Source organism: Orbicella franksi, chromosome 3, assembly GCF_964199315.1.
Source record: "Orbicella franksi chromosome 3, jaOrbFran1.1, whole genome shotgun sequence".
In the NCBI taxonomy this organism is placed as follows: Eukaryota; Metazoa; Cnidaria; class Anthozoa; order Scleractinia; family Merulinidae; genus Orbicella; species Orbicella franksi.
In genome coordinates, this window is record NC_138147.1 from 1190227 (window position 1) to 1212445 (window position 22219).

General features: G+C 36.8%; 1 protein-coding gene across 4 annotated transcripts; it reads right to left on the reverse strand.

Annotated features, from left to right (window-relative positions):
- Positions 1 to 3112: 3112 nt before the first annotated feature.
- Positions 3113 to 22180, reverse strand: LOC145480557 (KH domain-containing RNA-binding protein QKI-like). 4 transcript variants are annotated; one of them, XM_081458795.1, is made up of 9 exons: positions 21979 to 22180; positions 17289 to 17440; positions 15991 to 16107; positions 14295 to 14438; positions 13820 to 13898; positions 13049 to 13135; positions 11313 to 11402; positions 11179 to 11229; positions 3113 to 5893 (listed from the first exon to the last, which is right to left on the reverse strand). In XM_081458795.1, the coding sequence occupies exons 1-8, from the start codon at positions 22088 to 22090 to the stop codon at positions 11180 to 11182; spliced, it is 831 nt and encodes a 276-aa protein (XP_081314921.1). In that variant the 5' UTR covers positions 22091 to 22180; the 3' UTR covers positions 3113 to 5893; position 11179. The 4 variants fall into 4 exon arrangements, with proteins under 4 accessions (XP_081314921.1, XP_081314922.1, XP_081314920.1 ...); XM_081458796.1 differs by lacking the exon at positions 3113 to 5893 and adding an exon at positions 5900 to 9023; XM_081458794.1 differs by lacking the exons at positions 3113 to 5893; positions 11179 to 11229; positions 11313 to 11402 and having other exon boundaries at positions 11410 to 13135.
- Positions 22181 to 22219: the final 39 nt, after the last annotated feature.

Consider the following 22219-nt stretch of genomic DNA (forward strand, 5'->3'; position numbering starts at 1 on the left):
ATTTATCCCAAGAACATCGTCTTCTCATGCCAAGGACAGGTTTTTTGTTCTGAAGAATGGTAAGAGGGAAGCCGCCATGAAGTATGAGGAATACAGATGTTTAACTGTAAAAAAACATTGTAATTGTTTTATGCTACTATAATCCCTTTCTATTGCAAGAAGTGCGTACCACGTTTATTTCACGAGTCCTGGCCTTACGTGTGAGTGAGAGGGTGCGAGCCACACGACCTTTCAATGATTGAAGTCGAACTGGCAAGTCTTCAGCGAGTTTTAACCATCTTTCAGTTTCACGCATCCCCACAGCCCTGGATCTTCCAACTGGAAGCCAACTTGTGGCCTACTACACAGCCATCACACGCGCACCTGATAAACCACAGAAGCTCGGGCAACGAAACTAACACTCGCAGAATGCGAGGAGTTTTTGCTACATCGGGGGCAAGTTTTATCGCCTACAGGGACCGCACATGGGGGAGGGGTGAGAGGGCTTTAGCTCCCCCTTTCAATATAATAAAAAACATAGGCACGCAAGGCGTGCAAGAGTTATTTTTTTGTGTGAAGTGTTGGAGATAGAAGCATTCATGGTACAGTAATGATTTGGTTGATTTGACAAGTTTTTTCGGTTGCGATGTTACATCGGTCATGGTAAGATAGCTAAATAGTAAGCCATAAAATGTTTGAATGAACAAACTACAGTAATCTGACACGTCTCCAGATTAATGTACATACCATCTTATTTTCTAACAGGCAATTGGATTCGTTCTTTGATACAACCCGCACTGTGATTGGTGTGACACGCGCACATGCATAACTCCCTCACTCACCGATCATAACCCTTCCAACCCCCAAGAGGAGTTTTTGCTCAAAAATACTCAAGTTAATTTAGAGACTTTTTCGCATTTTATACGAGTCGTAAGTTTACCTTTTTACACAACATAACACAACTTCACCGAAAATAGAAAGAAAGAGAAAAAAAACCTCTGACACGTTGAAAGTCTGATTTAATTAAAAAGCTCTTTGACTTGGTGCCACGCAGTCTTCAAAGAACATTTGAACAGTTTTCATACTTTTTACCTTTAAAAATATCGGACTGAAATGAATGTCATCAAATAAAACTATTAAACTGCTACTGCAGAGACGTAAAAACCGTCCAGAAACGAAACCTTTTTTGTTTAATATCCTGGAAACAATAGCCGATAACTTGTCAGCTCTAATTGAATTTACTCCCATATAAAAAACAAAAGTGTTAAGTTGCCATTTGTTACTAAAGATAGCAAACATCTCGTGGGAAAGAGTGGTGACGATTCATCCGCTCTAATTGAACTTACTCCCTTGTGAAAAACAAGAGTGTCTAATTACACTTTGTAACTAAAAAACAAAAATATCTCGTTATATTTGCATGCAACAAGAACAAAACAATCGTTACCCGCACTTACTATTGTAAACGTTAGAACTGTTTCAAATCTAAAGTCTCGTCCCCTCTAAAACATGTCCTGAGAACTAGACGCGACGATTCGTGACCTCTAATTGAATTTACTCCTTGTGAAAAACAAAAGTATCAAGTTACCTTTGTAACTAAAAATAAAAATATCTCGTTGCATTTGCATACTACTAACTCACGAACTGCTTCAAACCTCAAGGCGCATCTCGTTCATTTAACTAAACTCCTCAGCCTAACCCACAGAAAATGTCGAAGTAAACCCAATATATGAATACTTCCTCCTCTTTTATAGAAGAATAAATATGGCCGTTCTCAACTCTATCGGGATCAAATCTTCTCACATACCATTTACCTTTACAACAAAAAATTTGATTGGCTGTTTATAGTAGATCCAATCTGATTGGTGTGACATACATACATCTCTCACTGACTCACTCACTGACTCACTCACTCACTCACCCATTGACCCGTCCATAATATACCCGACACGCCGACTAAGAGGTATTTTTTTTACAAAAAAATAACTCAAAAATAAAAGAACGACACTCTCTTTTAGGAGAGTACTATTTGCCACCAAATGAATCACCAATCGGATATATGTTGCCGGATTATTCGTGGCAAGCGAAAGACGAACTCCTTTGACTTCTTTGGAGTGAGCACGGACTTTTTTTTTCGCAACGATAATTTATCAAAAGATTTACAGAAGAGAAGGTCAGCTTCTAGTGGTAATAACGAATATTTTTAACAGGATGAACCATCGGTGTATTAGACACAGTTATCAGAGGGGTCCTGTAAAAGAAACTATAGTGAAAATAAAGTAAAAAAAGGTAAAGAAGGTGAAAATGGGTAAAAAAAAAGGCGTACAAGATTAGTAAAAATGTTCACTTAAGCTTTTGCTTAACAGAAATCTCGAAGTTATGGATCTAAATTCGATTGGCAGTCCATTAACAATCTGGGCGCCTTGATAGTTAAAGTTCTTCCCAAATTCAAGGCGAACTTTAGGTAGTTTCACTGATAAACCTTTGTTCCTTGTGTTCTTTGAGTAAAGTGATCTTTCAAAGTAGGTCTTAAATGGGGTGCAAACATTATTTTGAAGACAGTCGAAAACGAACCGACTGCATTTTCTCTCCTGATGGTAGTTTTAGATTGCTGTGACCAATAATTTTCAAACTTCGTTGATCAATGTTCTTTATCAGACTCTTGGGTGTCTGACCAAGCAAGACCAAGTGATCCGCAGTATGTAAACGAATGAGTAAGCTTCAAATCATTGTATGATTTTCTTGAAGAGTAAAACATCACCCTTCCTCGACATGTTGCCAGACATAGCGCATACGCAGAGCCATCATAGCCGAGCGAACATATGAATCCATTGACGTAGTCAGTCTTAATGACCAGCAGATGTTTGTTAACTGCTTCTCAATTCGTGGGATTACCTCGGAGCGTTGTCTAGTGTTTTCTTTTTGTCGTTCAAATTGTTAATGAACAAGGTGATATTGAGAGTTGCCCACAGCAGAAAGGTACACGATGAACAAGGGAACCTAACTCCTACAGCAAGTATCGCATTTATTAATAGGACTACATTTGTCGATATTTTTCCTCACTCCCTAGCACGGGAATGATCACCAGCAATAAAATACTGCTGAAGAGTAACAGCGGATCAAATCCACACCGAGGCATTTTTCAAGTATTTTATTACGGCTTTCTTATATCGTATATATTAATTTTTTTCTGAAAAAATATCTCTCATTAATCAATATATTTGGAAACTATTGTTAGTTACATCGTAAGATACTTCGTATTAAATTATTAAGTACATTATTGTGACAGACGAATATGTTATAATATAGCGCGGTTTAGTTAACCGAAAGTAAAATATCAGACAGGTTGGAAACTTATGATTCAAGTAGGGTTGGACCATGACCATTAGATTACCGCTGGCTGGAGGGCTGGGGGCTCGCATGAAGAGTTAGCTGTTCAATTTTTTTCTTCCCCCAACCTGGAAATAATATGATATTTTGGGGGGGTTATTGAACCACCACAATCCATATGCTAATGGCCCAGCCCTAAAACCTGAACAAAAGGCACGTCTGATCAACCACATGATAAGCTCAGCGAACCAATCGAAACTCATGCTAAAGGAATTGGCGATTGGTTTTGGTTTTGCATCGTAAACTATTTGTGGTAAAATCAACACGGTTTTTTTCACCGGTTAGTTAGAGATTATAGATCACAGCAAACGCAAATTCATATATGTGAAACAAACACTGTATCCATTCTTACCATTACTCACCACAGACAACAAACAAACTTACTTCAATTATGATATCCAATAAACCCCAACCCTAAACGATTTGTCATTTCTATGGCAACCCCACAAGGGGCACCCAACGGATCGCATAATCTCCTCCGATTTTCCTAGAATTGTCCCCTCGAACTTTCGTCAGAGTGTTTACGTGATATGAGAAATTTAATGCCTTTTTATTTTCAGATTGATATAAACGTCGTTTTGGGCACTAAAAAAGGTCAGCTATGATTTAGTCCTAACGTTTTCTGGAAACGGACAAAGAACCGTAACAAATTCGAGAAAACCAAAGTTACCCTTAGAAAGACCAGATATAAACTTTAAACCGCAGCCTAAGCTTGCCTTAAGGAGCTTCAAAGGCACTCCATATAGCTTAAATCAGCGTTTTCAAGCATTTTAGAGAAAACCGTCGTTAGGTGCCCCTTCCACGCTTACCACAGCAAAACACTCGGAGGATCAAGGGTTCAGAAGGCTCAACGCACATAACGAGTGTTCGTTAAAAATGTCGTTTGGGTTATTTTCTCGAAGCTGGTTTTCACTCTCCACGGAGTCTTAGTCGTAAGTCGTAAGAGTGCTTGATACAACCCAGTGAAAATCACAAATCGGATTCGGGGTTGGAATAATCAAAATGAATGAATGAATGAATGAATGAATGAATGAATGCATGAATTTAAGACTTTATTTCAGGATCAGAACGCTTCCATTTGGTCCGATTCCGCTAACGATTCCGTCACTTTTTACGATCCAGTGAAAACTGGATTATCGGAGTCGAAATAAGAGGCGGAAAAAGCATCCGATTACAAAGCTAAAATTTCTGCTGTGGATTTGATTCCGTTTTCAATAGATTATAAGCGACGGAGTCATAAGTGGAATTGGTGTTCTAGTCGGCCATCGCTTTGATTTCCACTGGATCGTGTCGCTCTCGTAACTGGTGAAAACCAGCCTTCGAGATTCAACAATGCCAAAACCCTGGTCTCACAGCAACATTAACACACGTTATTTGGACTTTACTGAACTAGAGTCGAACCTTGTCGCTGTAACATATTCTTAAGACTCAGTCAAAAGGAATGAAATTTCCATTTTGAATGCTTAAAAAGCATGCTTCTAAAAGGTTTCGAGAAGTCATCTAGCTCGCAATCAACTGATAAATCAAATCTGCAACACACATGTTGTTCTAACTAATTTCGGAGTATAATCAACCCTTACACTTGTGAGGGCTCATTAGGGGTTCTCGGGATACGAGATAATCAGGCAAAAAAATTAACGGCATACAGGATATTTAGGGGAAACAATGGGATATTTAGAACAGATATCCCGGGGGCAACAAGAAGGAAAATTGCTAATATTTGAAATTGGAATTAATGGAGTACGAGAAAGTTGGGTCAAAAATTAACAGGGTATGGGATACTCAGACCTCCTCTCCCCCCCCCCCGCCCCCCCGCCCCCCTCTAATGGGGCCTCACTTAAAGAGTACTGTCTAGCATGCATCAATCAAAAGTTTCAACTCTGCCGACAAATTCACGCAGAGTTTCCATTGCCATGGTGCTATGTATTACTTACTTCTCTAAAGAAGTTCTTTATTGTTTTTTAAAATAATGAATCTGCCCTCTCTTGGAGTGAAAAGGTTCATTTCGGGAATTTCAGAAAGCTGCTTAACCCAGTAGAAACTCAATAACCTGATATACTGACTTAGCTAAGTAATCAGCACATAAGCCTGGTAACCACCTTGCCAGAGAAATGTTACTGAGCAACAACAATTAGTCGATTTATGAACAAGTCTTTTTCGATCAATATTTCAAGAGAACTATGGTATAGCGTTTTTAGCGCCCAATGTTAGTTGTTGTTTAAAAAGTACTTATGTTTATTTGTAACATGACGTGAGCATAAGTCACAGTTAACATGAATAAACGCAAGATATCACGTTCAGGATTCTCACTGGTGCAATAATCCTGCTATGTATTGATTGCCTTTCTTACCTTTCGCAGTGTATAAAGGAGATGCAAATGTAGAAATTGAAATCAGCATGGAGTCAAAAATGTCAATACAAAAATCAATAAATTATGTAAATAAAATCTCTGAATAAAAATAGTATGTTAAAATTGTGTTCATTTTCTGCTCTTCTCCTCACAAGATGATCGCAGAGAATTCCGCGCCTGAGAAACAGGAAGAAATGACATGATTACAAAACAATGCTAACTATAGCTGAATTTGATCGCAGCCATTACAATTTACAGCGTTGATTACAAGTATAATGAACAGTGACAATGACGCAGTTATAAAAACGGGCGACAAGGCAACTTTGGGCTTAATTTACCGTTAGAAATGGCTGGAAATAACCCATGCGTTGACCAAAGTTGATTTTGTCACAGTATTTAAAAAAAAAAAAAAAAAAGATTACCTGAATTTGAAATTTACTTTGAATCTAGCTGACAAATCTTCCGACAGCTAATCTTCAGTAATGTTTAGAAACTTATGAAAACCATTTCAATTGCCTTCACCAGTCTTCAATGTCATTGAGAAATAGTCCAAACAGAAAACAAAACGTTATTGGACTCAGCTAAGTTAGGTTTGGACAAACGTCGGATCCATGTTTTTCTTTTTGGAGATCTGATGATACCAGGTGATAATAGCGTTAATAATAGTGACTAAGTCAGTAAAATATGAGTTAGAAATTAGCAACATTACTATAGTTTGAAGAAAGTTACCACGAGCAAACAAGTTTAATGTCAAAAATTAAATCTTTATTGTCACAACAGCAGTCATCAATCATTATTACCAGTTTATGATTAAGGTATACACGATCAACATACGACATACCACAAGTCACTAAGCTACACATGACCAATGAACACCTTCAATGTTAATAGTTTTAATTGTGTAAAAATGAAAAAATCGTGTACTGATTTGCTAGAGGGGGTCCTAGTATGACACATGTCTGTTAACATTACTTTAACCCTACAGATCTAGGTGTGACTGAACCATATTATTATCCTAAATATTATATTAAATCTGTTACTCTGATCCAAGAAAGATGTCCCACATATATTATCACACTGCACAGCACTCAAACACCATATCATTTTATCTTGATGTATGGAAATGGACATGAGCTGTGGTCAACATGGAATACAAATTAAATCACTAAACTTTTTAAAGGACACTGTGTAACCCTTTCAGCAACATTTAAAAAAAAAAAACACCAATGATCTTCTACGCACAGCGAACTCTTTCTAACTCAATTTGTAGCTTTTTAAGCAAGGTGGGAAGACTTTCATGGCTTCATATCCCAAAGAAATTTCCTCTCTAATTTATTAATTATTGGGGTTTGAAATTTGAAAAACAAAACGGGCGATCAGTCGAACCTCCACAAACGGCCACCTCCCTTCAAAATAACCTCTATAAAACGGCCAGTTAATCAATGACTGACGAACAGTGCAAACAGAACCCTATTTTTATTGTAAACGTTGACGAAAATTGATCCATACCGCGTGTCGTTGGTCTCTGTTTCTGTTTGGTGACTGTTTATCCATATATTTTGATTGTGTTACGTATTTACATGCTACAATGAGCATTTTTCAAGATAAAAATGTTGCACCCCCGAAAACATTCAGGTGTCATAATACACCCCTGCCTCCCCATAATGGCCACCTCTCTACAACGCCCACTTTCTTGTCCCCAAGGTGGTCGTGGTGGAGAGGTTCGACTGTTTATTCTCTAAAAGATTACCAAAACAAACGTTATGTAGTTCAATATTTTCTGCTGGGATAATCGAACTAAAAAGAAACGTCAGTAAAAAAAAATGCATATTCAGGGTAACATTCACCTAAGCAAGAGCACGGTCGTTTGCACCAAAATAATAAATTCGTTTTCTTTGCATTAAAAATGTCAACAAGAACAGTAGTTTTGAATCATTGACTATTCAGTAATATTCAAGGACTCTTCCCTCAGCATCGCAAGTAACATTTGTTTACCTGGGCAGGGACACTAAATACCGAATATTCAAGACTCCATTGAACGTAAGATTACTTACACTGTTGGGTACTTCACATACTAATCACAAAACTCCTGTTTCGTCAACTTCAATTTGTTGCTTTCCTTGACGTAAAGTACTACTCGAGTATTCAAGGACTTGTCAACACGGAAATGCCGGTAACAATTCAAGGAGTTTTCAGAGAAAAACGAAATCATTTGAAAAGACTTTTTCAAAGAATTTTTGAAAGATTACTTCAAGGCCTATACAAACCATGATCCACTTTCTTTTCTAAATTAACAAAAATATAAATTTCTTAAGTGATCTGCCAATATTTTAAACTATCAAAACACCAAACTCCACGTTAAATAGTACGGCTATGTGCTACTATTAGAAGTGCTTAGTTTCTTAACAAACTGATCTTGAAATGAGACCACAAACATGTAGAATATGAAACTTAGGTATGACTAAAATGACCAGCAGATTATATACATTGCTTTTCACCTGAAAATATGCATTTTATGAGGCTGCATGTTTTAAGGGTTCTTCTGGACACATGAAAAGGCCATTTTATCAAGCCTTCTGGAGGCAGGAGTTCACCACACACTGCATTGTTTTATCAAAGTAATCTTGGACAATTGAAATGAAACGTTAAGGCCACCCCTGCCCCAATTTCAATGAAGGAAGAAAATTGGTATGTTTTTGTTTGAACGTGAATTCATCATTGATTCGGGGGGAGGAATTCTTCTTTTTTTCCATCCAAGATTGTTGTTTCCAGTGACCACATACACTGGCATTACACAATATTTACAGGTAGAGTGGTGTACGTTTATATTCGGTGTTGGTTGTAATTTCTTTGGAGATTATTATTCCTCATGCATGTATCTAAGGTTTTCATTTGGTTTCTTTTTCAGACAAAGTTTTCCTTTATCCAAGTCTTTTACCTCATTGCTTTTTATTCTTGAACTTTGCTATTTTGCAGAAATATCAATTCGACACCTAGCATATTGCTGAAAGGGCCACTCAACAGAACACATATGCACACCAACAACAAAAAAACACCTAAAATAGATTTCAAAATATATTACAGTATTATTAAATCTGATTGTTGATAATTTGTTTTCAAACATACAGAAATATATTAAGATCATTTGTTACAAAACTCATATTTTTTTAGTAACAGGAACTAAATGTTTAGTCCACAGTTGTGAGTGGGCTTGTAAAAGATGCAAAAGAAATCAGTTTCTTCAGACTTTGTATTTAGCCTGACAATTAGTCGGTCTTCTTCAGAGTTAGTGTTACCCATTGTCAGTCTAGTGAGAAAGAGAAGTTATGTGTTAGTATAAATTACATTAAGTTACTTGCTTCTTAGCTGCATAGCTGTAACTGAGCACTTTTATTAACACAATTTGTTTTGATTAATAGCCCTTTACAGTTTATTTGCCATTTTTAATTAACAGCAAGCAATTCCTTTGTGCATGGTTACATTTGCTCCATTGTTCTTTAAAAAATGACTGATTTCATGAGGGTTGTCTTCTGATACTGAAATAACAATCTTTGCCCCTTATGCAGATCATAAATTAATATACTTCGTGATATTTTGTATGGACCAGTGAGTCAGCAAGGTGTATTACAGCTGTAAGTGCAGTTATGGACATTAGTGACTTCAGAGCCGTGTAACAGAATTTGCTTTCATTGAGGAATAAATTTTTGCCACCTGTCTGGCATATCTCATCATCATTAACTCTAAGCACGAGTCCCCTGGGTGAAAGCAATAAAGTTAACCACTGTTGCATTGTATGCATCACATCACACTGCAGGATTCAATGGAAGTTCATCAGGCAAGTGTTTCAGTTACCATAACATTGCTAAAGTGCATGTACATGTAACTAGAACTGTGTTGACTGTATGATTAAGAAAAAATGCCAATCAATTGCACCAAGCAGGCTCAATCCCTCCTCCCTCCCCCCTAAGTCAAGACTGGTTTTCGTTAAGGCTGTGAACGCAAACAGATTTTCACTTGTTGTTTCATTCTTGCATACTGCTGAAAATGATGTCTCCAAAAACAAGGCAAGGAAATTATTACCATGAAATTTGTGAGCTTTTGCCAAGAAAAATAAAAAGCCATTTTACAATGAGGGTTAGCTGATGGTTTTAGCATATATACCTTCAAGGGTGCCACCTGGGAAAATCCAACCTGGTTTCCAGGCTCTCTCCTCTGCCTCCCTTAGTCATTGGAAGAAAGACCCTGGTTGCGGCTGGTCATGTGACCACCCAGAATCTCGGTGGTTAAAGAAATATGTTGGGCAGGAGGGGTGGCAGAGTGTTTTGATTGTTGTTGTGAGAAACTCTGTGGGTGTCAAAACCTCTAGTAGTCGCTAAAAACTACTCGCTTTATCTGGGTTTGAAGTCAAATTTTTGCCAATGAATAATGCTACATTATTTCTGCTGTCTCCCAAATAGAGAAGACTTTCATTACAAAAAATTGGCAGGCGAATGGACCAGAAACTTTTCGAAAATTAACACACATAGAACGTCACGTACCGAATCAAAGTGAAACCAGTGGATCAGTCTCTTAGATCTCTGAATTCGGAGATAATTTATTTTCTTGTTCGTGCGGTGATTTGGATGTTAAAAAGTACTTCTGTGACACAGCCGTTAAGCCGAGTATTCCGACTTGCATTTGAATTCATATGTAGCAGTGTAAATTGATTCACTGTTTTGTTGACAAAAGCCCACACTTATATTTCATCTGCATCAGGTTTATGCATGTTTATATTTAGGCAGATGTTTAAATACGGGTCAAGAATTATAGTTTGCGAAATGGTAAATGAAACATCTATAGCGCACAATGTGCCATGAAGTTAATTCAGGCAACAAGAAACAGTGAAACAGTTTTACTTCTTATTAATTCGACTGGCTGGAATTGATATCAGAGTGCTACTTCAACACACTGGATATAGATAAATATATTTCGCTTCATCTGTGTGAAGCTCAGAACAGGACTGAAGAATTTCAAAGGTATATTTGTGCTCGTGTGTGATTTAATATGATGACCAGCCATGATCGACAAAATTATTCGTTGACTCTATCCAGTGCTAAAGTTTGTGTCACAAGTGGTCAGGTGACCAGCCGCAACCAGAGTCTTTCTTCCAATGACCAAGGGAGGCAGAGGAGAGAGAGCCTGGGAACGAGGTTGGGGAAAATCTAGCTTCCTGTACAAGTTTCTTTAAAAATAAACCAAGTTGAACTTTTAACATGGCAAAACAAATAACCTGTAGAATCTAGAAATATATACTTTGCTACTTTTATTTTGCTAGGTTTGAACAAGCCTTTAATCCACAGTGTCTGATAATTAATACTTAATAATGTTCTTCCAACTTACCTACCTGCACCAAACAAGGTTATACTTAAGGTTCCACTTGAAACAAGTGCACTAAAAAACCGGCTTACTGCCCTGTTGCTCACCTTATCTCTGATATGGGTGTTCCCTGATAGGTCTCCGTGGTTTAACTGCACCTTAAGAGAAAGTAAGGGAACGTTTACCACCTAAATTGTGTCAGAGGTTTGGATGCCTAAACATGATTATTTTTCACACTTACCAATGATGGAAGGCTCTAGTCCATAGTCGAAAATAGATCCTGGTCTTGTTGCATATGGTGCAACAAGTCCAGCTGGGTATGCACTGGGAACTGAAGAAAACAAAATCATCTTTAGTTTTAACATTTCAGGGATAATTCTTTGGTTCCTAACAAATGTTCCTGTAACCACAGACTTACTATGGACAACACAAGGTACTACCAAGGGTTCTGTCAGCCATGTGAGAGACCAATATTATGTGGTTTAGACACAAAAGTCACAGGGATTGAGGCTGCATGCCTGTTTTGAAAATGATTAAGTACAAAAGTAACAACACCAACAAAACACAGCTTCTAGTAATTTTTGTCTCAAAAAGAGGAACAAAGTGCTCTATGAGCAAACCCATGGATTTCCCAGTAACTGATGACTGACATGACCTAACCTCAACGTAATATTGAAGTACTCTTTTCATAAAAAAATAGGTCCACATTGCAGACATGTGTAGCTTAGATTATTCTAGTTTATAAATGAGTTACTTTATTGACTTCTGGTAATACTCATTGCAACAGCAGTCTTCTCTTAAAAACAAAAGAGGAAAACCAAGTGAATCATTCCTTATTTTCACTTTTTTTGCATCTCAATCTCAAATGACTTTCTTTACTCAAAACAAGATGCACAAGAAAAAGAAAGTGCATTGCTCCGATGGATTTACACATTTTTGATTGAGTCAGTCTACCTTGTTAAGTTCTCGTTGCCTAATGGAAACCAATAAAGGTTGCTGAACATGTTTTTCTTGTCGCCTGAATACGAAAAGCTAGTCTGCTTTATGCACCTCAGATCACAAAATGCACTGCCACTAATGTAAGGCTGAAAACATTCCCAATGCGTATTACAAAAGCCAATATTTGGTCTTATTTGCAGTTAACCATTAATTTAAAATTGGAATTGTAATAGAAATGTCAAATGAACTATACCCAGACAGGAAACAAAACAAGTTGCCATTTTTATTGCAACAATCGCAGTCACATAATACCTTGACCTAGAAATGTAAAACAATGTATGTGCCTGCAATGTCAACTTATACAGTGATTTCATGAGCTTTATCTACTGGTCAGCAGAATTACTTCAAAAACTTTACAGATGACGGATGAACATCATTTGCATATCACTAGCATAATCTGCATCATAACTTAAACTCTGTAGATTGCTTTTGCAATCCCCAGGTTAAAAATGTAATCATAATGTTGAAAAACTGTAATTTACAACTTAAGGCACAGGTTGCCAAAAATAATAATACAGGTAGCAGCCCGGAGCTGCAAGAACCTGGTTGTATTACTTCCAAACATAAATTACTTTGGGCTCAAGAAGCTGGCTGCAACTACAAGTGTTCAAAAGGTAATAATATTATTGGTTTAGCTGCCATTTTGAAAGTAGTTACCCTTCAGGTGTTCTGTTATGTTCTAACTACACAGTATAGCTCTAATCTCTTATCCAGTTACGTTAGCTGGAACCTTTGAATCTTTTGCATTCAACATGCATGAGATGTACAACCGCTATGTAGCTAGTCAGTTTCAAGATGACACAAAATAATTATGCATCAACAGTACATGCTTTCGAACAAAATTGTTTTCAATGGCATGTCTAAAAGATAGATTGGCGCAACAACTTTCAGCAGCCAAAGTGGTGTCTAATATAGTGAAAGTCATGTCAGGGTTTTGCTCCACAACTTTTAGCAACAACTTTTTTTTTGAAGATGTACCTGGAGGTCGAGCTGCAAATGGATATCCAGCTAATGCAGGTGCAAGTGGCATTCCCAGGAGACCATTGTGTAGAAGAGTGGCATTGCCTAGGTGGAAGAAGAAAGTCCATTTCAGCATTATTCCTAACAAAGCCATTATCAGCACAGCAGGAAGGTGGCTGTTGAAACTGGTGAAGCTACAAGTCTGGTGATTCTCAGGCATTCTTCAATATGGCTACCTTGTTTGCCTTCGTTTTATTGTCAATGGAAAAAAGACAAACTGAAATGCTGGTATTGATTGCTGTGATTTCCTTGTGGAAAATAAGCAACAACATACGACCAACCCTGCCAAAAAGAGCTCTTACTTTGACAGGTACAGTGTATCAGCTCTCGCAAAATGGGGAATACAGTAAAAAATTGTAAATGAACAAATAGCAAATTTTGCTGTTCAATTTTCATGCTCTTTAATTTTCATTCAAGGATCAGGTTACAAGGATCTATGATATTATTTTGTTTCCTGTTGAATTTTCAAGAAGTCTAGATAGCTACTGGTACTACAAGTGGTTGCTGCCCAGGAGTTATTTCCACTAAATATTTATGATAAAATGTCTAGTTAATCAATTGATTGATCAATCAATAAGAGTACAAAAAGGAAGATAATAAAGTGGAGGAAAACAAACAGACTGACATTTTGTTGAATTGTTATATTGTCTACTTTGGAGAGTAAAAAAGTTTGAACAGGATGAAATTTTCATTAACACCATTTTCATCAGTCCAGACATGTGTACATACCTGCTTGTTCCCTCAAAGTGCCATTCATTAATGCTAGGTCTTTTAACTGTTTCTTTTTAAGTTCATCTTCTCCCTCATTCTAAATTTAAGTATGTGTTGTGAGTAAGAAAAGAAGATACTATTCTTGTTTGCATTATCTTGATGTACCATGTAACGAGGGTTTAGATAAAGTTTTGAATAACTAGTAGATTTATGCTAAAACAATTCTGATAGATTACTCTAGATTTCTATGAGTGCCGCCATCGAACCATTGGGAAATGGTGCTCTATAAATTTTAATATTATAATAATAATAATAATAATAATAATTATTATTATTATTATTATTACTTCTAGACTACCCTACATGTACTAGTACATTGGGTATGCATATTTACCAACTTACGTTGTAGCTTTCCACAGACAGGCTGAATGAAAGAAAAGACACAAAACAGTTCTTTCTCTATCTTGTCTTTTTGGACATGTGATAAACTTACCACAGGTTGAAGAAGGTCTTTCACTTTTTCAACACCCTTTGCAAGTCTTAATTTTGCCCTGTCCTCTGTGTCTTCCACCGATATTAACACATGAAGATCCTCATCTAGATGTTCATAGTTTTGTTGGCCTCGCTTTTCTTCCTCCTGTAATGTGTTGCAAATAAGATGTGTCATATAGAAGAGAAACCAGGGTTCCAAAAACATTAAATATTTAAAGTCTGAAAGCACTTTGAAAATATGCACAGCATGAAAATGACTTGACTTTTTTGGCTCTTGGTAACTGCAACACAGGGTCAACATTTTCTGATAGATCCTGATTGCATTCACATAGTGTAATGAAATCCTAATTCAGTCTGTATCAAGATTTTTTCAGACTGATTTGTTCGCCGATTTGGTCTCCCACAGCAAGGGCAAATTACATTATATGAGCGCATGCACACAGTCATGTATTCTGCTATTCGCCAAGAGTGTATGATTTCTGCAAAGCTGCGTGTATTTTGACTCGCTAGCCTTCAACAACAAGTTACTAAAGCCTGTGTCATCGGGAAAGAATGTTTTGTAGCTCGGCAACAGCAAATGGCCATAAGTTGTGGTGAGAAAACAAATCTTCCGTGTAGCTCAGCAAATGGCCCTGATGACCATCAGATCTGTGGTCAGAAAATAAATTTTCCAATTTGTAGCTCAGCATATTCAATGTGGCCATAATTGACTGTCAGAAAACAAACTTTCTGTGTTGTGTAACTTGCCAAAAGGCCATGTTTTGTGATCAGAATGATTAATTCACCTTTTTCATTACTGAACTGAACAAGATGTAAATTCAAGCAATGTAAACCAATACAGACACAAAATTTAAAAACATTTGGCGACGCACTGTCTTACAGGGTCACTGGTCAGAACTTTGTTGACTTGTCTCAAGAAATATTTGTGACAAGTGTTGGCGATCTGAAATTGAATTCTAAGTGTCGCAAACAGTTTAAATGCCTCTCCTGGAAAATATTTTGTCCAGTACAAGTTAAAACTTAATTTTACAAATAAAAATATGTGGTTGCACTCCTTTAATCTCTGATTACTACTAGTACAGAACAGCTTTATCTAAAAGCTGCTAACAGACTCTTGCTGAAATTTAAGCTAGTTGAAGTTTTGAAGGACAAGTGCTGTAAAGGTAGCAAACGAGCGGTTCCGAATGGAAAATGCAAAGTCAGCAAGCTTCACTTATTTACAAATAGGAGAATGCCATAAAGATCGTATTTGTGAAAATGGATAACATATATAAGCGTTCTGAAAAAGTATATTTGTGTTATCCAAATGATTGGAAGGAAGGCAGCAATCTCCTCAGCAGCAACAAGGGCACCAATTTAGAGAGTTACATGTAGTTAGTGTGTGGCATTTTATTTTTTTGAGATGTTAGTCATTCTGAAAAACTTTGTATATATATTTACATAATTTATAGTAATCCAGCTTAAGGCCACCTCTAGTCATCTGTCAGTATTAAAGCACTGAAACAATATGTGGGATTAACACCTACCCAGGAATATGAACCCCAAGCTAAGTGATCTAGCGATACAGAACAGGGCAAAAGCATGTGGCAATACCTCTGGAAAATCCACACATTAATGATAGAACTGCCCATCATTGGCTTACACACTCTAATTACAAATTTGTTTAATAATGATAAATTTCATTTATTAAAACTTACCAATTTTTTGTCTTTCATTGATCCTTTTCCTCTGACTAAAAGTTTGCATCCAGTGGTAGACTCTACTTCTCGTAATGTCATACCTCGAGGGCCAATTACTCTACCAACAAAATTGAACTGAAATGCGAAACACAAAACAACCTGAATTAACCTTCAGTTAGTCTTTTATTCCAAGGGTATGCAAAGTGGGAGTGTCCTGGATACATATTGGCTGTCAATGAGTTCATTGTCAGAATCACTAGCTGGCATGAGCCTGGAAAAACAACTTACAGTCTTCTGCAAATAATTGTAGGGAAAGCAGCTACTGTACATCAATTGCTGGTTGACTGTATTTCTGTTAGTTAGTTAGTTAGTTTGTTTGTTTGTATATTAATAACTCAATATTTACAAGTATGTAGAAGTAACTGCACAAACAAAAATGGTCCAAACGAGTTTTTTAAATCTATTTATTATAATTCCTTATTGTTTGAGCCTCTAAGTCTGTGCTATAAATAGAAAGTATAGGATAAAACGATTAGCAACTAGTTGATCTTTAATTTATTTGACTGCATCTTTAGATAGGTCATAACACCATCGTGGAATTTTGCTCCCCAGCAGGAATCTCTACAAGAATGTTAGCAGGATCCTGCCAAGCACGAAAATCCTGGTGAGGAAAATCTTGGCAGGATCCAGACAAGATTCTCCTCTAGAGCTCAGCAAGATTCCCCTTTGGGGCACAACAAGATTCCCCTTAAGAGTGCAGCAAGATTCCCCTCATTAATCTTGCAGCTATTTTTACAATGGTACCTCCACGTGGTACAATTCTGTTTCCTACAAATACATTGCTCAAGGTTTATACTCTTTTGAGCTTTTGAAATTCCATGACTTTCCATGACCTTTTCCATGATCTTTCCGAGTTTTCCATGACCAAAGTTAAGCAGTTGTTCTCAAAGTATTGTCAAAACATTATACTATTTAAGGTATTTTCCCACATTATGACACATAAAATGCGTGCTAGTGTTTATTTTTATACTGGAGTTAACTGGTTTGCTGACTTGTCTGTTGTTTTTTTCAACTTTTTATTTTTTTTTTTCCTGTTCATTCTCAAAAGTTTATTGCTTTTCCATGACTTTCCATTACCCACACTTCAATTCTAGGATGTTCCAGGCCTGAAAAATGAAATTATGAAATTCCATGACTTTCCAGGTTTTCCATGACCTGTACGAAACCTGTTGCTTACTCATACTACAGAATATATTTTTCTTTTAAGCATTAAACTCCAGTGATCATGTTCCATGCATGTATGATAGCAGCCTTACCTTGGGGTATTCTTTAACTGGTGCATAAACCTTTTCACTCAATTTAACTCTTGGCCCTGATGGTGTTGGTAACTGCAGCTCTGCGAACATTCCATCTACTTCTGCATTTTTTACCACTCCATGGAAAAGTTCATTTCTTACTCGGTTGATTTCTGTATAAAAAACGAAATTTACTGTAACATAACTGTACAATCTCTCCACCACCATCACTTCCTAGACAGGCCAACAAGTTTCAAGTTGTAAAGAACAAAAATTCACAAAATTTAAAAATACCAGTAATGAGTATGAAGGTTGCCATTTGGTTGGTAAAGAGAATTGTCCAGCTTCAATCCCAACAAGTGACAAGACTTGCCTTTAAGTCAACAACTACAACTGACTAGGACAAAACTAGTATACATGTAGTAGTTGTGTATGTCAAAGTTTGTTGAAAGTAAATGAAAATGAGAATTTTCCTTCTTAATATGATGACAATCCTTGAATACCTATCTATTAAGGTCAGACTGTTAAGAATAGCTAAATTGACCTTAACGTGTCCACAGTCAGTTTTTTTTTTCATTAGAGACCTTTAGATCCACGTTAACCGTTCGCCATTCAGACGTAAACAGATTTAGATTGAAGTCAATTGGAGCAAATAGAAATCATCTTGTCAATACAGTAGAAATTGTCAAAATAACACTGAATTTGAAAAAAGTTTTCTAGTATGTGCAGTTTTCTAAAGAACTAAAGCATCATAAAACACACATTCGACTTAAGCCGTTGCCATATTGGATTTCCACTTAGGATAGGTGCCTTTCTTCAAATAACAACAAAAGGCTAGGTAATTGCTTCTTTGCCTGAAACATTCATCCGTTTTGTAGAAAACGGGTAATTTTATTCGATTTCAGTATTTGTACGTGGCATAGTATACAATTCAAGGCAATAAAGCTTGTGGTAAATGACTTACGTGAAAACCTACTTCTTGATGTTCTGAACGCGAGTCAAAAACCTCAAACGTGATGTCTGGCTTCAGTCATGTGATCCCTAGTGGTTAGCCGTTCGCCGGAAACGTGAATCTAAAAGTCACATCGCTCTAAAAGACTTGTGTGAAAACACTTCTTGAATTAAACAAAACAATTTTACAAAAACTTTCAAATTTGCAGCCATTTGGCTCAGCATTCGCCTTCGTCTTGTCTCAGCTCTCCCCTATATCAAAGGAGCTTTCATGTAGATTTAGGGACAAATTGCTTCAGACTGCCAGTAAACAAATTGTATTCTAAGATAATTTCTTTGAGTTTAGTAGCAAATTTGGAATAAAATACTAGAAAGATGCATTGCAAGGAAAGCAAGATGAGAACACTCATTAATTTCCTTTGTTTTTTAACTGCAATGTGACTACTATTTCAATGTGGGTTCTTTAATCTACATGAGCCTGTTCACCATCTTGATCAGTGGTGTGGGTGTACATGTACCATAAATACAAGCACTTTCATTTGAATTGTTCCAGTCACAAAACAGTTTCTCAGGAGTTCTTTAAGTATTGTGAGTAGCAGAAATCAATACCAATCTATAAAAATTGGTATTGATAAAAATTGGTATTGATCAAGTGATTTTTAGTGGCTGATAATCGGCTCTTTGCAACTGCTTAATTACTGAGCTGAAAGCTATCAAATTCACATTTCTACAGAGGGGGTGAAAGGATGAATTTCTTAATAAAGGTGTTTGGATGTTAGAAAGAACCTTTCAAATAAGTTGTAATGATTCCTGAGGGGGATTTGAATGATTCTGGAATAATTCCAAAGGCATGGTGCTATTCAGAAAGGCAAATATTACATGTGACATAATAAAATGTAATTTGTGATCATCGGTATTGACATCAAGTAATATTTTGCCGAGACAGAACAGAGAACTGGGTGCAAACCTAATACACAAAGGCTCATGGGTAGTACGTTTGTAAAAAGAGACAGTTGAAAAACTCGTGACATTCTAAGGTCAGCCTTGCCACTAGTACTTTCGCATAAGGTTTATTTTTATTGCGTAATTAGCATTATCTGATTTGTTCTTTATTCTGTTGTTTATAGATCAACCTGAAAACCCCAAAGGTGGTGCCACTACATTTGGCCAGGGGTACACGGTCCCTATTTTTCCTAACAAGAGGTTTTTGGGTTTAAGGTGTCCAGCTTTGGTGCATGTAGGACGTTACTTGATGTATCCCTTATCCACTTTGTTGTAAGCTTTTTGTCACAATTAAAACATATCTTGGGCCTGGCTGACCAATGTGCCCATACCTCAACCTTTGCGTGTGTTCAGTTGTGTAGTGAAGGCAAAATCATTTTTTATAGTGATAATAAAGAGTTCTTATAGGCACATTTAAAAATCCCAACATGCTTACAATAGTTTACCTGAGGAAAAAAAATAAACAATGGTAAAAATGGTTATTAAGGGTGTCAAGAAACATTACGTTATAAGGAAAAAGTCTGTACAATAACAGCTCATTAAAAGTGGCCTTTCTTAAAGCCACTTCCAATTTTCCCCATTTGTGTCAAAAGGGGACTTAGGATAAGTCTACTTAAAATAGCTAAAAAGATCTATTCAAAGAAGAAATTTCAAACAAAAAATATTACAAGCAAGAATAAAATCTCTTTTTGCAACATAAAGGACATCAATTATGTCAGTTGATTTCCATGAAAATAAAATTATGATGCAAGATCAAAATTACAAGTGGATAAGATAAACCAATTTGCTCCCTAAAAAATATACATTTATAAAATTAAGTTGCTGGGGTGAATAAAAGCCAACTTAAATTAAATCAAATTTGTAATTCATGGTAACTGCATAAGACAGCAGTGTGCTATTCCTCCAAATAGCATTATAAAAACATAACTGCTGTGACAAGATGGTAGAGAGTTTAAAATGGATATTTTTAGCTTGCAGATTGCAAATCACGTCAAAATCGTGAAGTAGAATCCAGTATTTGTAATTAAAAATGCTGTATTTACAATGAACCAATTTAATTTAGGGCAAAGGCGAATAGGCGATGGGAAAATAAAGAGATTTCAAATCTGTTGACAGAAAGTAAAAGGGCAGGAAAGGAGTCAATAATGAATTGTCAGTTTATTTGTTTCTCCACAAAAATAGTTTGACAGAAATGATAAGAAAAATGCTACATATACAAGCTATCAGGAATGAAAAAAAAAAAACACACTGAACATTTTGCTTGAAAGCTGATAAATGTCTCAGTCTCAGAATCACACCCCCAGCCAAAAAAAACCCACATCACATAGGAAGGACTTAACCCACAATTTTTACCTAGAGATCTTTCCTTAATTTGTGGTTATACGAGCTTGATTAGCAATTTATGCATTCTATTTGTGATACATTCTCTGTTTGGCTAGATACGTGTCATAGGGCGCATCTGCCTCTTATCAAGCCTCTGGTCATTATTACATGCACATTCCAAGAATTAAACCTCCTAAGAGTGAATTTTTCACTAACCATCAACCTAAAACGAACAGCTTTAGAGAACCCCTGCAACACGACTTTTTGATTCCATTTCAACAAGTAATCTGATGGGACGTGTTGATCTGATGAATAAATCTGAGCTCAATCAGAACACATCAAATTTTCACAGTGATTTGACCCGGACAAATAATGAAAAGATTGAATTCCAAGCGTGACGATTCTGTTTCACCGACAACATGTAATTTCATGGACCGTCAAGCGTTTCAAATACTGAAAATACTTAACAAAGGACTTTCCAAGTAAAAGCTAATGTTTTAGTTTGTTTACACACAAGAACAAAAACAAAACGTCGTCGAGACAAGGAAACTCGCAAAAAGAAGCATCGCTTAACAGGCATCCGCGATGCAGCGAGTTCGGTAAATTTCGAAACGATGTGAGCTTATATACAAGACTTGTTTTATTTCGGTACATGCATTATTATCCACTACTATTTGAAGTCTAAATAGTGAAAGAAAAGCAACCATCGCACAAGTCAGCCTTGTGTAACTGGGATCGAAACTGTGGATAAAATATTCATGTATCCCACTGGGTCGAAAGAAATCCCGTTGAATGTAATAAGAATACGGGTTAATGAAACAGAAAATCACAACAACCGTGTTCACAATACAACCAACCGAGTCTCGGGGTACATCATTTTCACGCTAATCTGCAAAATTTAAAGGGGTTGTCGATATATTGTTACCCCAAAAATCTTCTGAAACATCCGAAAGCGTAGAACATCGGCACCACAAAAGAGGCACACAACAGTCTTGCAGGCAACTATATGGAGCGTGCGATGAAGACACCCAGTGTTCTTTTCCCATACAACTAAAAACTAACACTAAGCAAAATGTCATTTTATCCAACAAACCTGAAGATGATCTCTTGTACTCCCTGGTGTTTCAGTGATGCTACACTAAAACACAATCGTTGTTGGGTAAACACAGGACACGGTGTCCGGATGTAGGGCAAACAAATAGAAGGTTGTTCATGGTCCATGTTCGCTGGCCGTCGCGATCGATTACGATTTTTCGTCGACGCAACTTAAGCTTAAATCGCGTTAGAACAAACTCGACCTCTGAAAATAATTAGATATTACCTCGCAAAGTTATGTTCTCTCTGCTGGGAATTATTTACGCTGATTTACCGATTATTTATCATAACTGCAGTTATTATTATATTAAATTTGAAGTTAACTCGGCGCACACAGTACCTTGATCCAGCAACCTTTCGGCGTGAAGAAATATCTTGGGCATTTTCGATACTGTTGTTTTGTCGCTCAGTAGTTCGTTAAGGTATTCAGAGGAAGCGACAGAACAAGACATTGTTGCTGTTATGGGTTAGTAGAACGTAAAAAGAAAACACATAAAAAAGCAATAAGCGGTTGTTCTACGCCTGAGCAAGTCTTGTGAACTTCGACATGTGCAACCAATGAGGGCTCCGTCAGGGAACTG

Excerpts from the sequence above, each read along its gene's own strand:
- LOC145480557 (XM_081458794.1), bottom strand. The coding sequence starts at position 22,090 with ATGTCTTGTTCTGTCGCTTCCTCTGAATACCTTAACGAACTACTGAGC. Across the intron at positions 14,439-15,990 it reads CAATGAAAGACAAAAAATTG|GAGGAAGAAAAGCGAGGCCA; the intron begins GTAAGTTTTAAT and ends AACACATTACAG. Across the intron at positions 13,899-14,294 it reads AAGACCTTCTTCAACCTGTG|AATGAGGGAGAAGATGAACT; the intron begins GTAAGTTTATCA and ends ACTTAAATTTAG.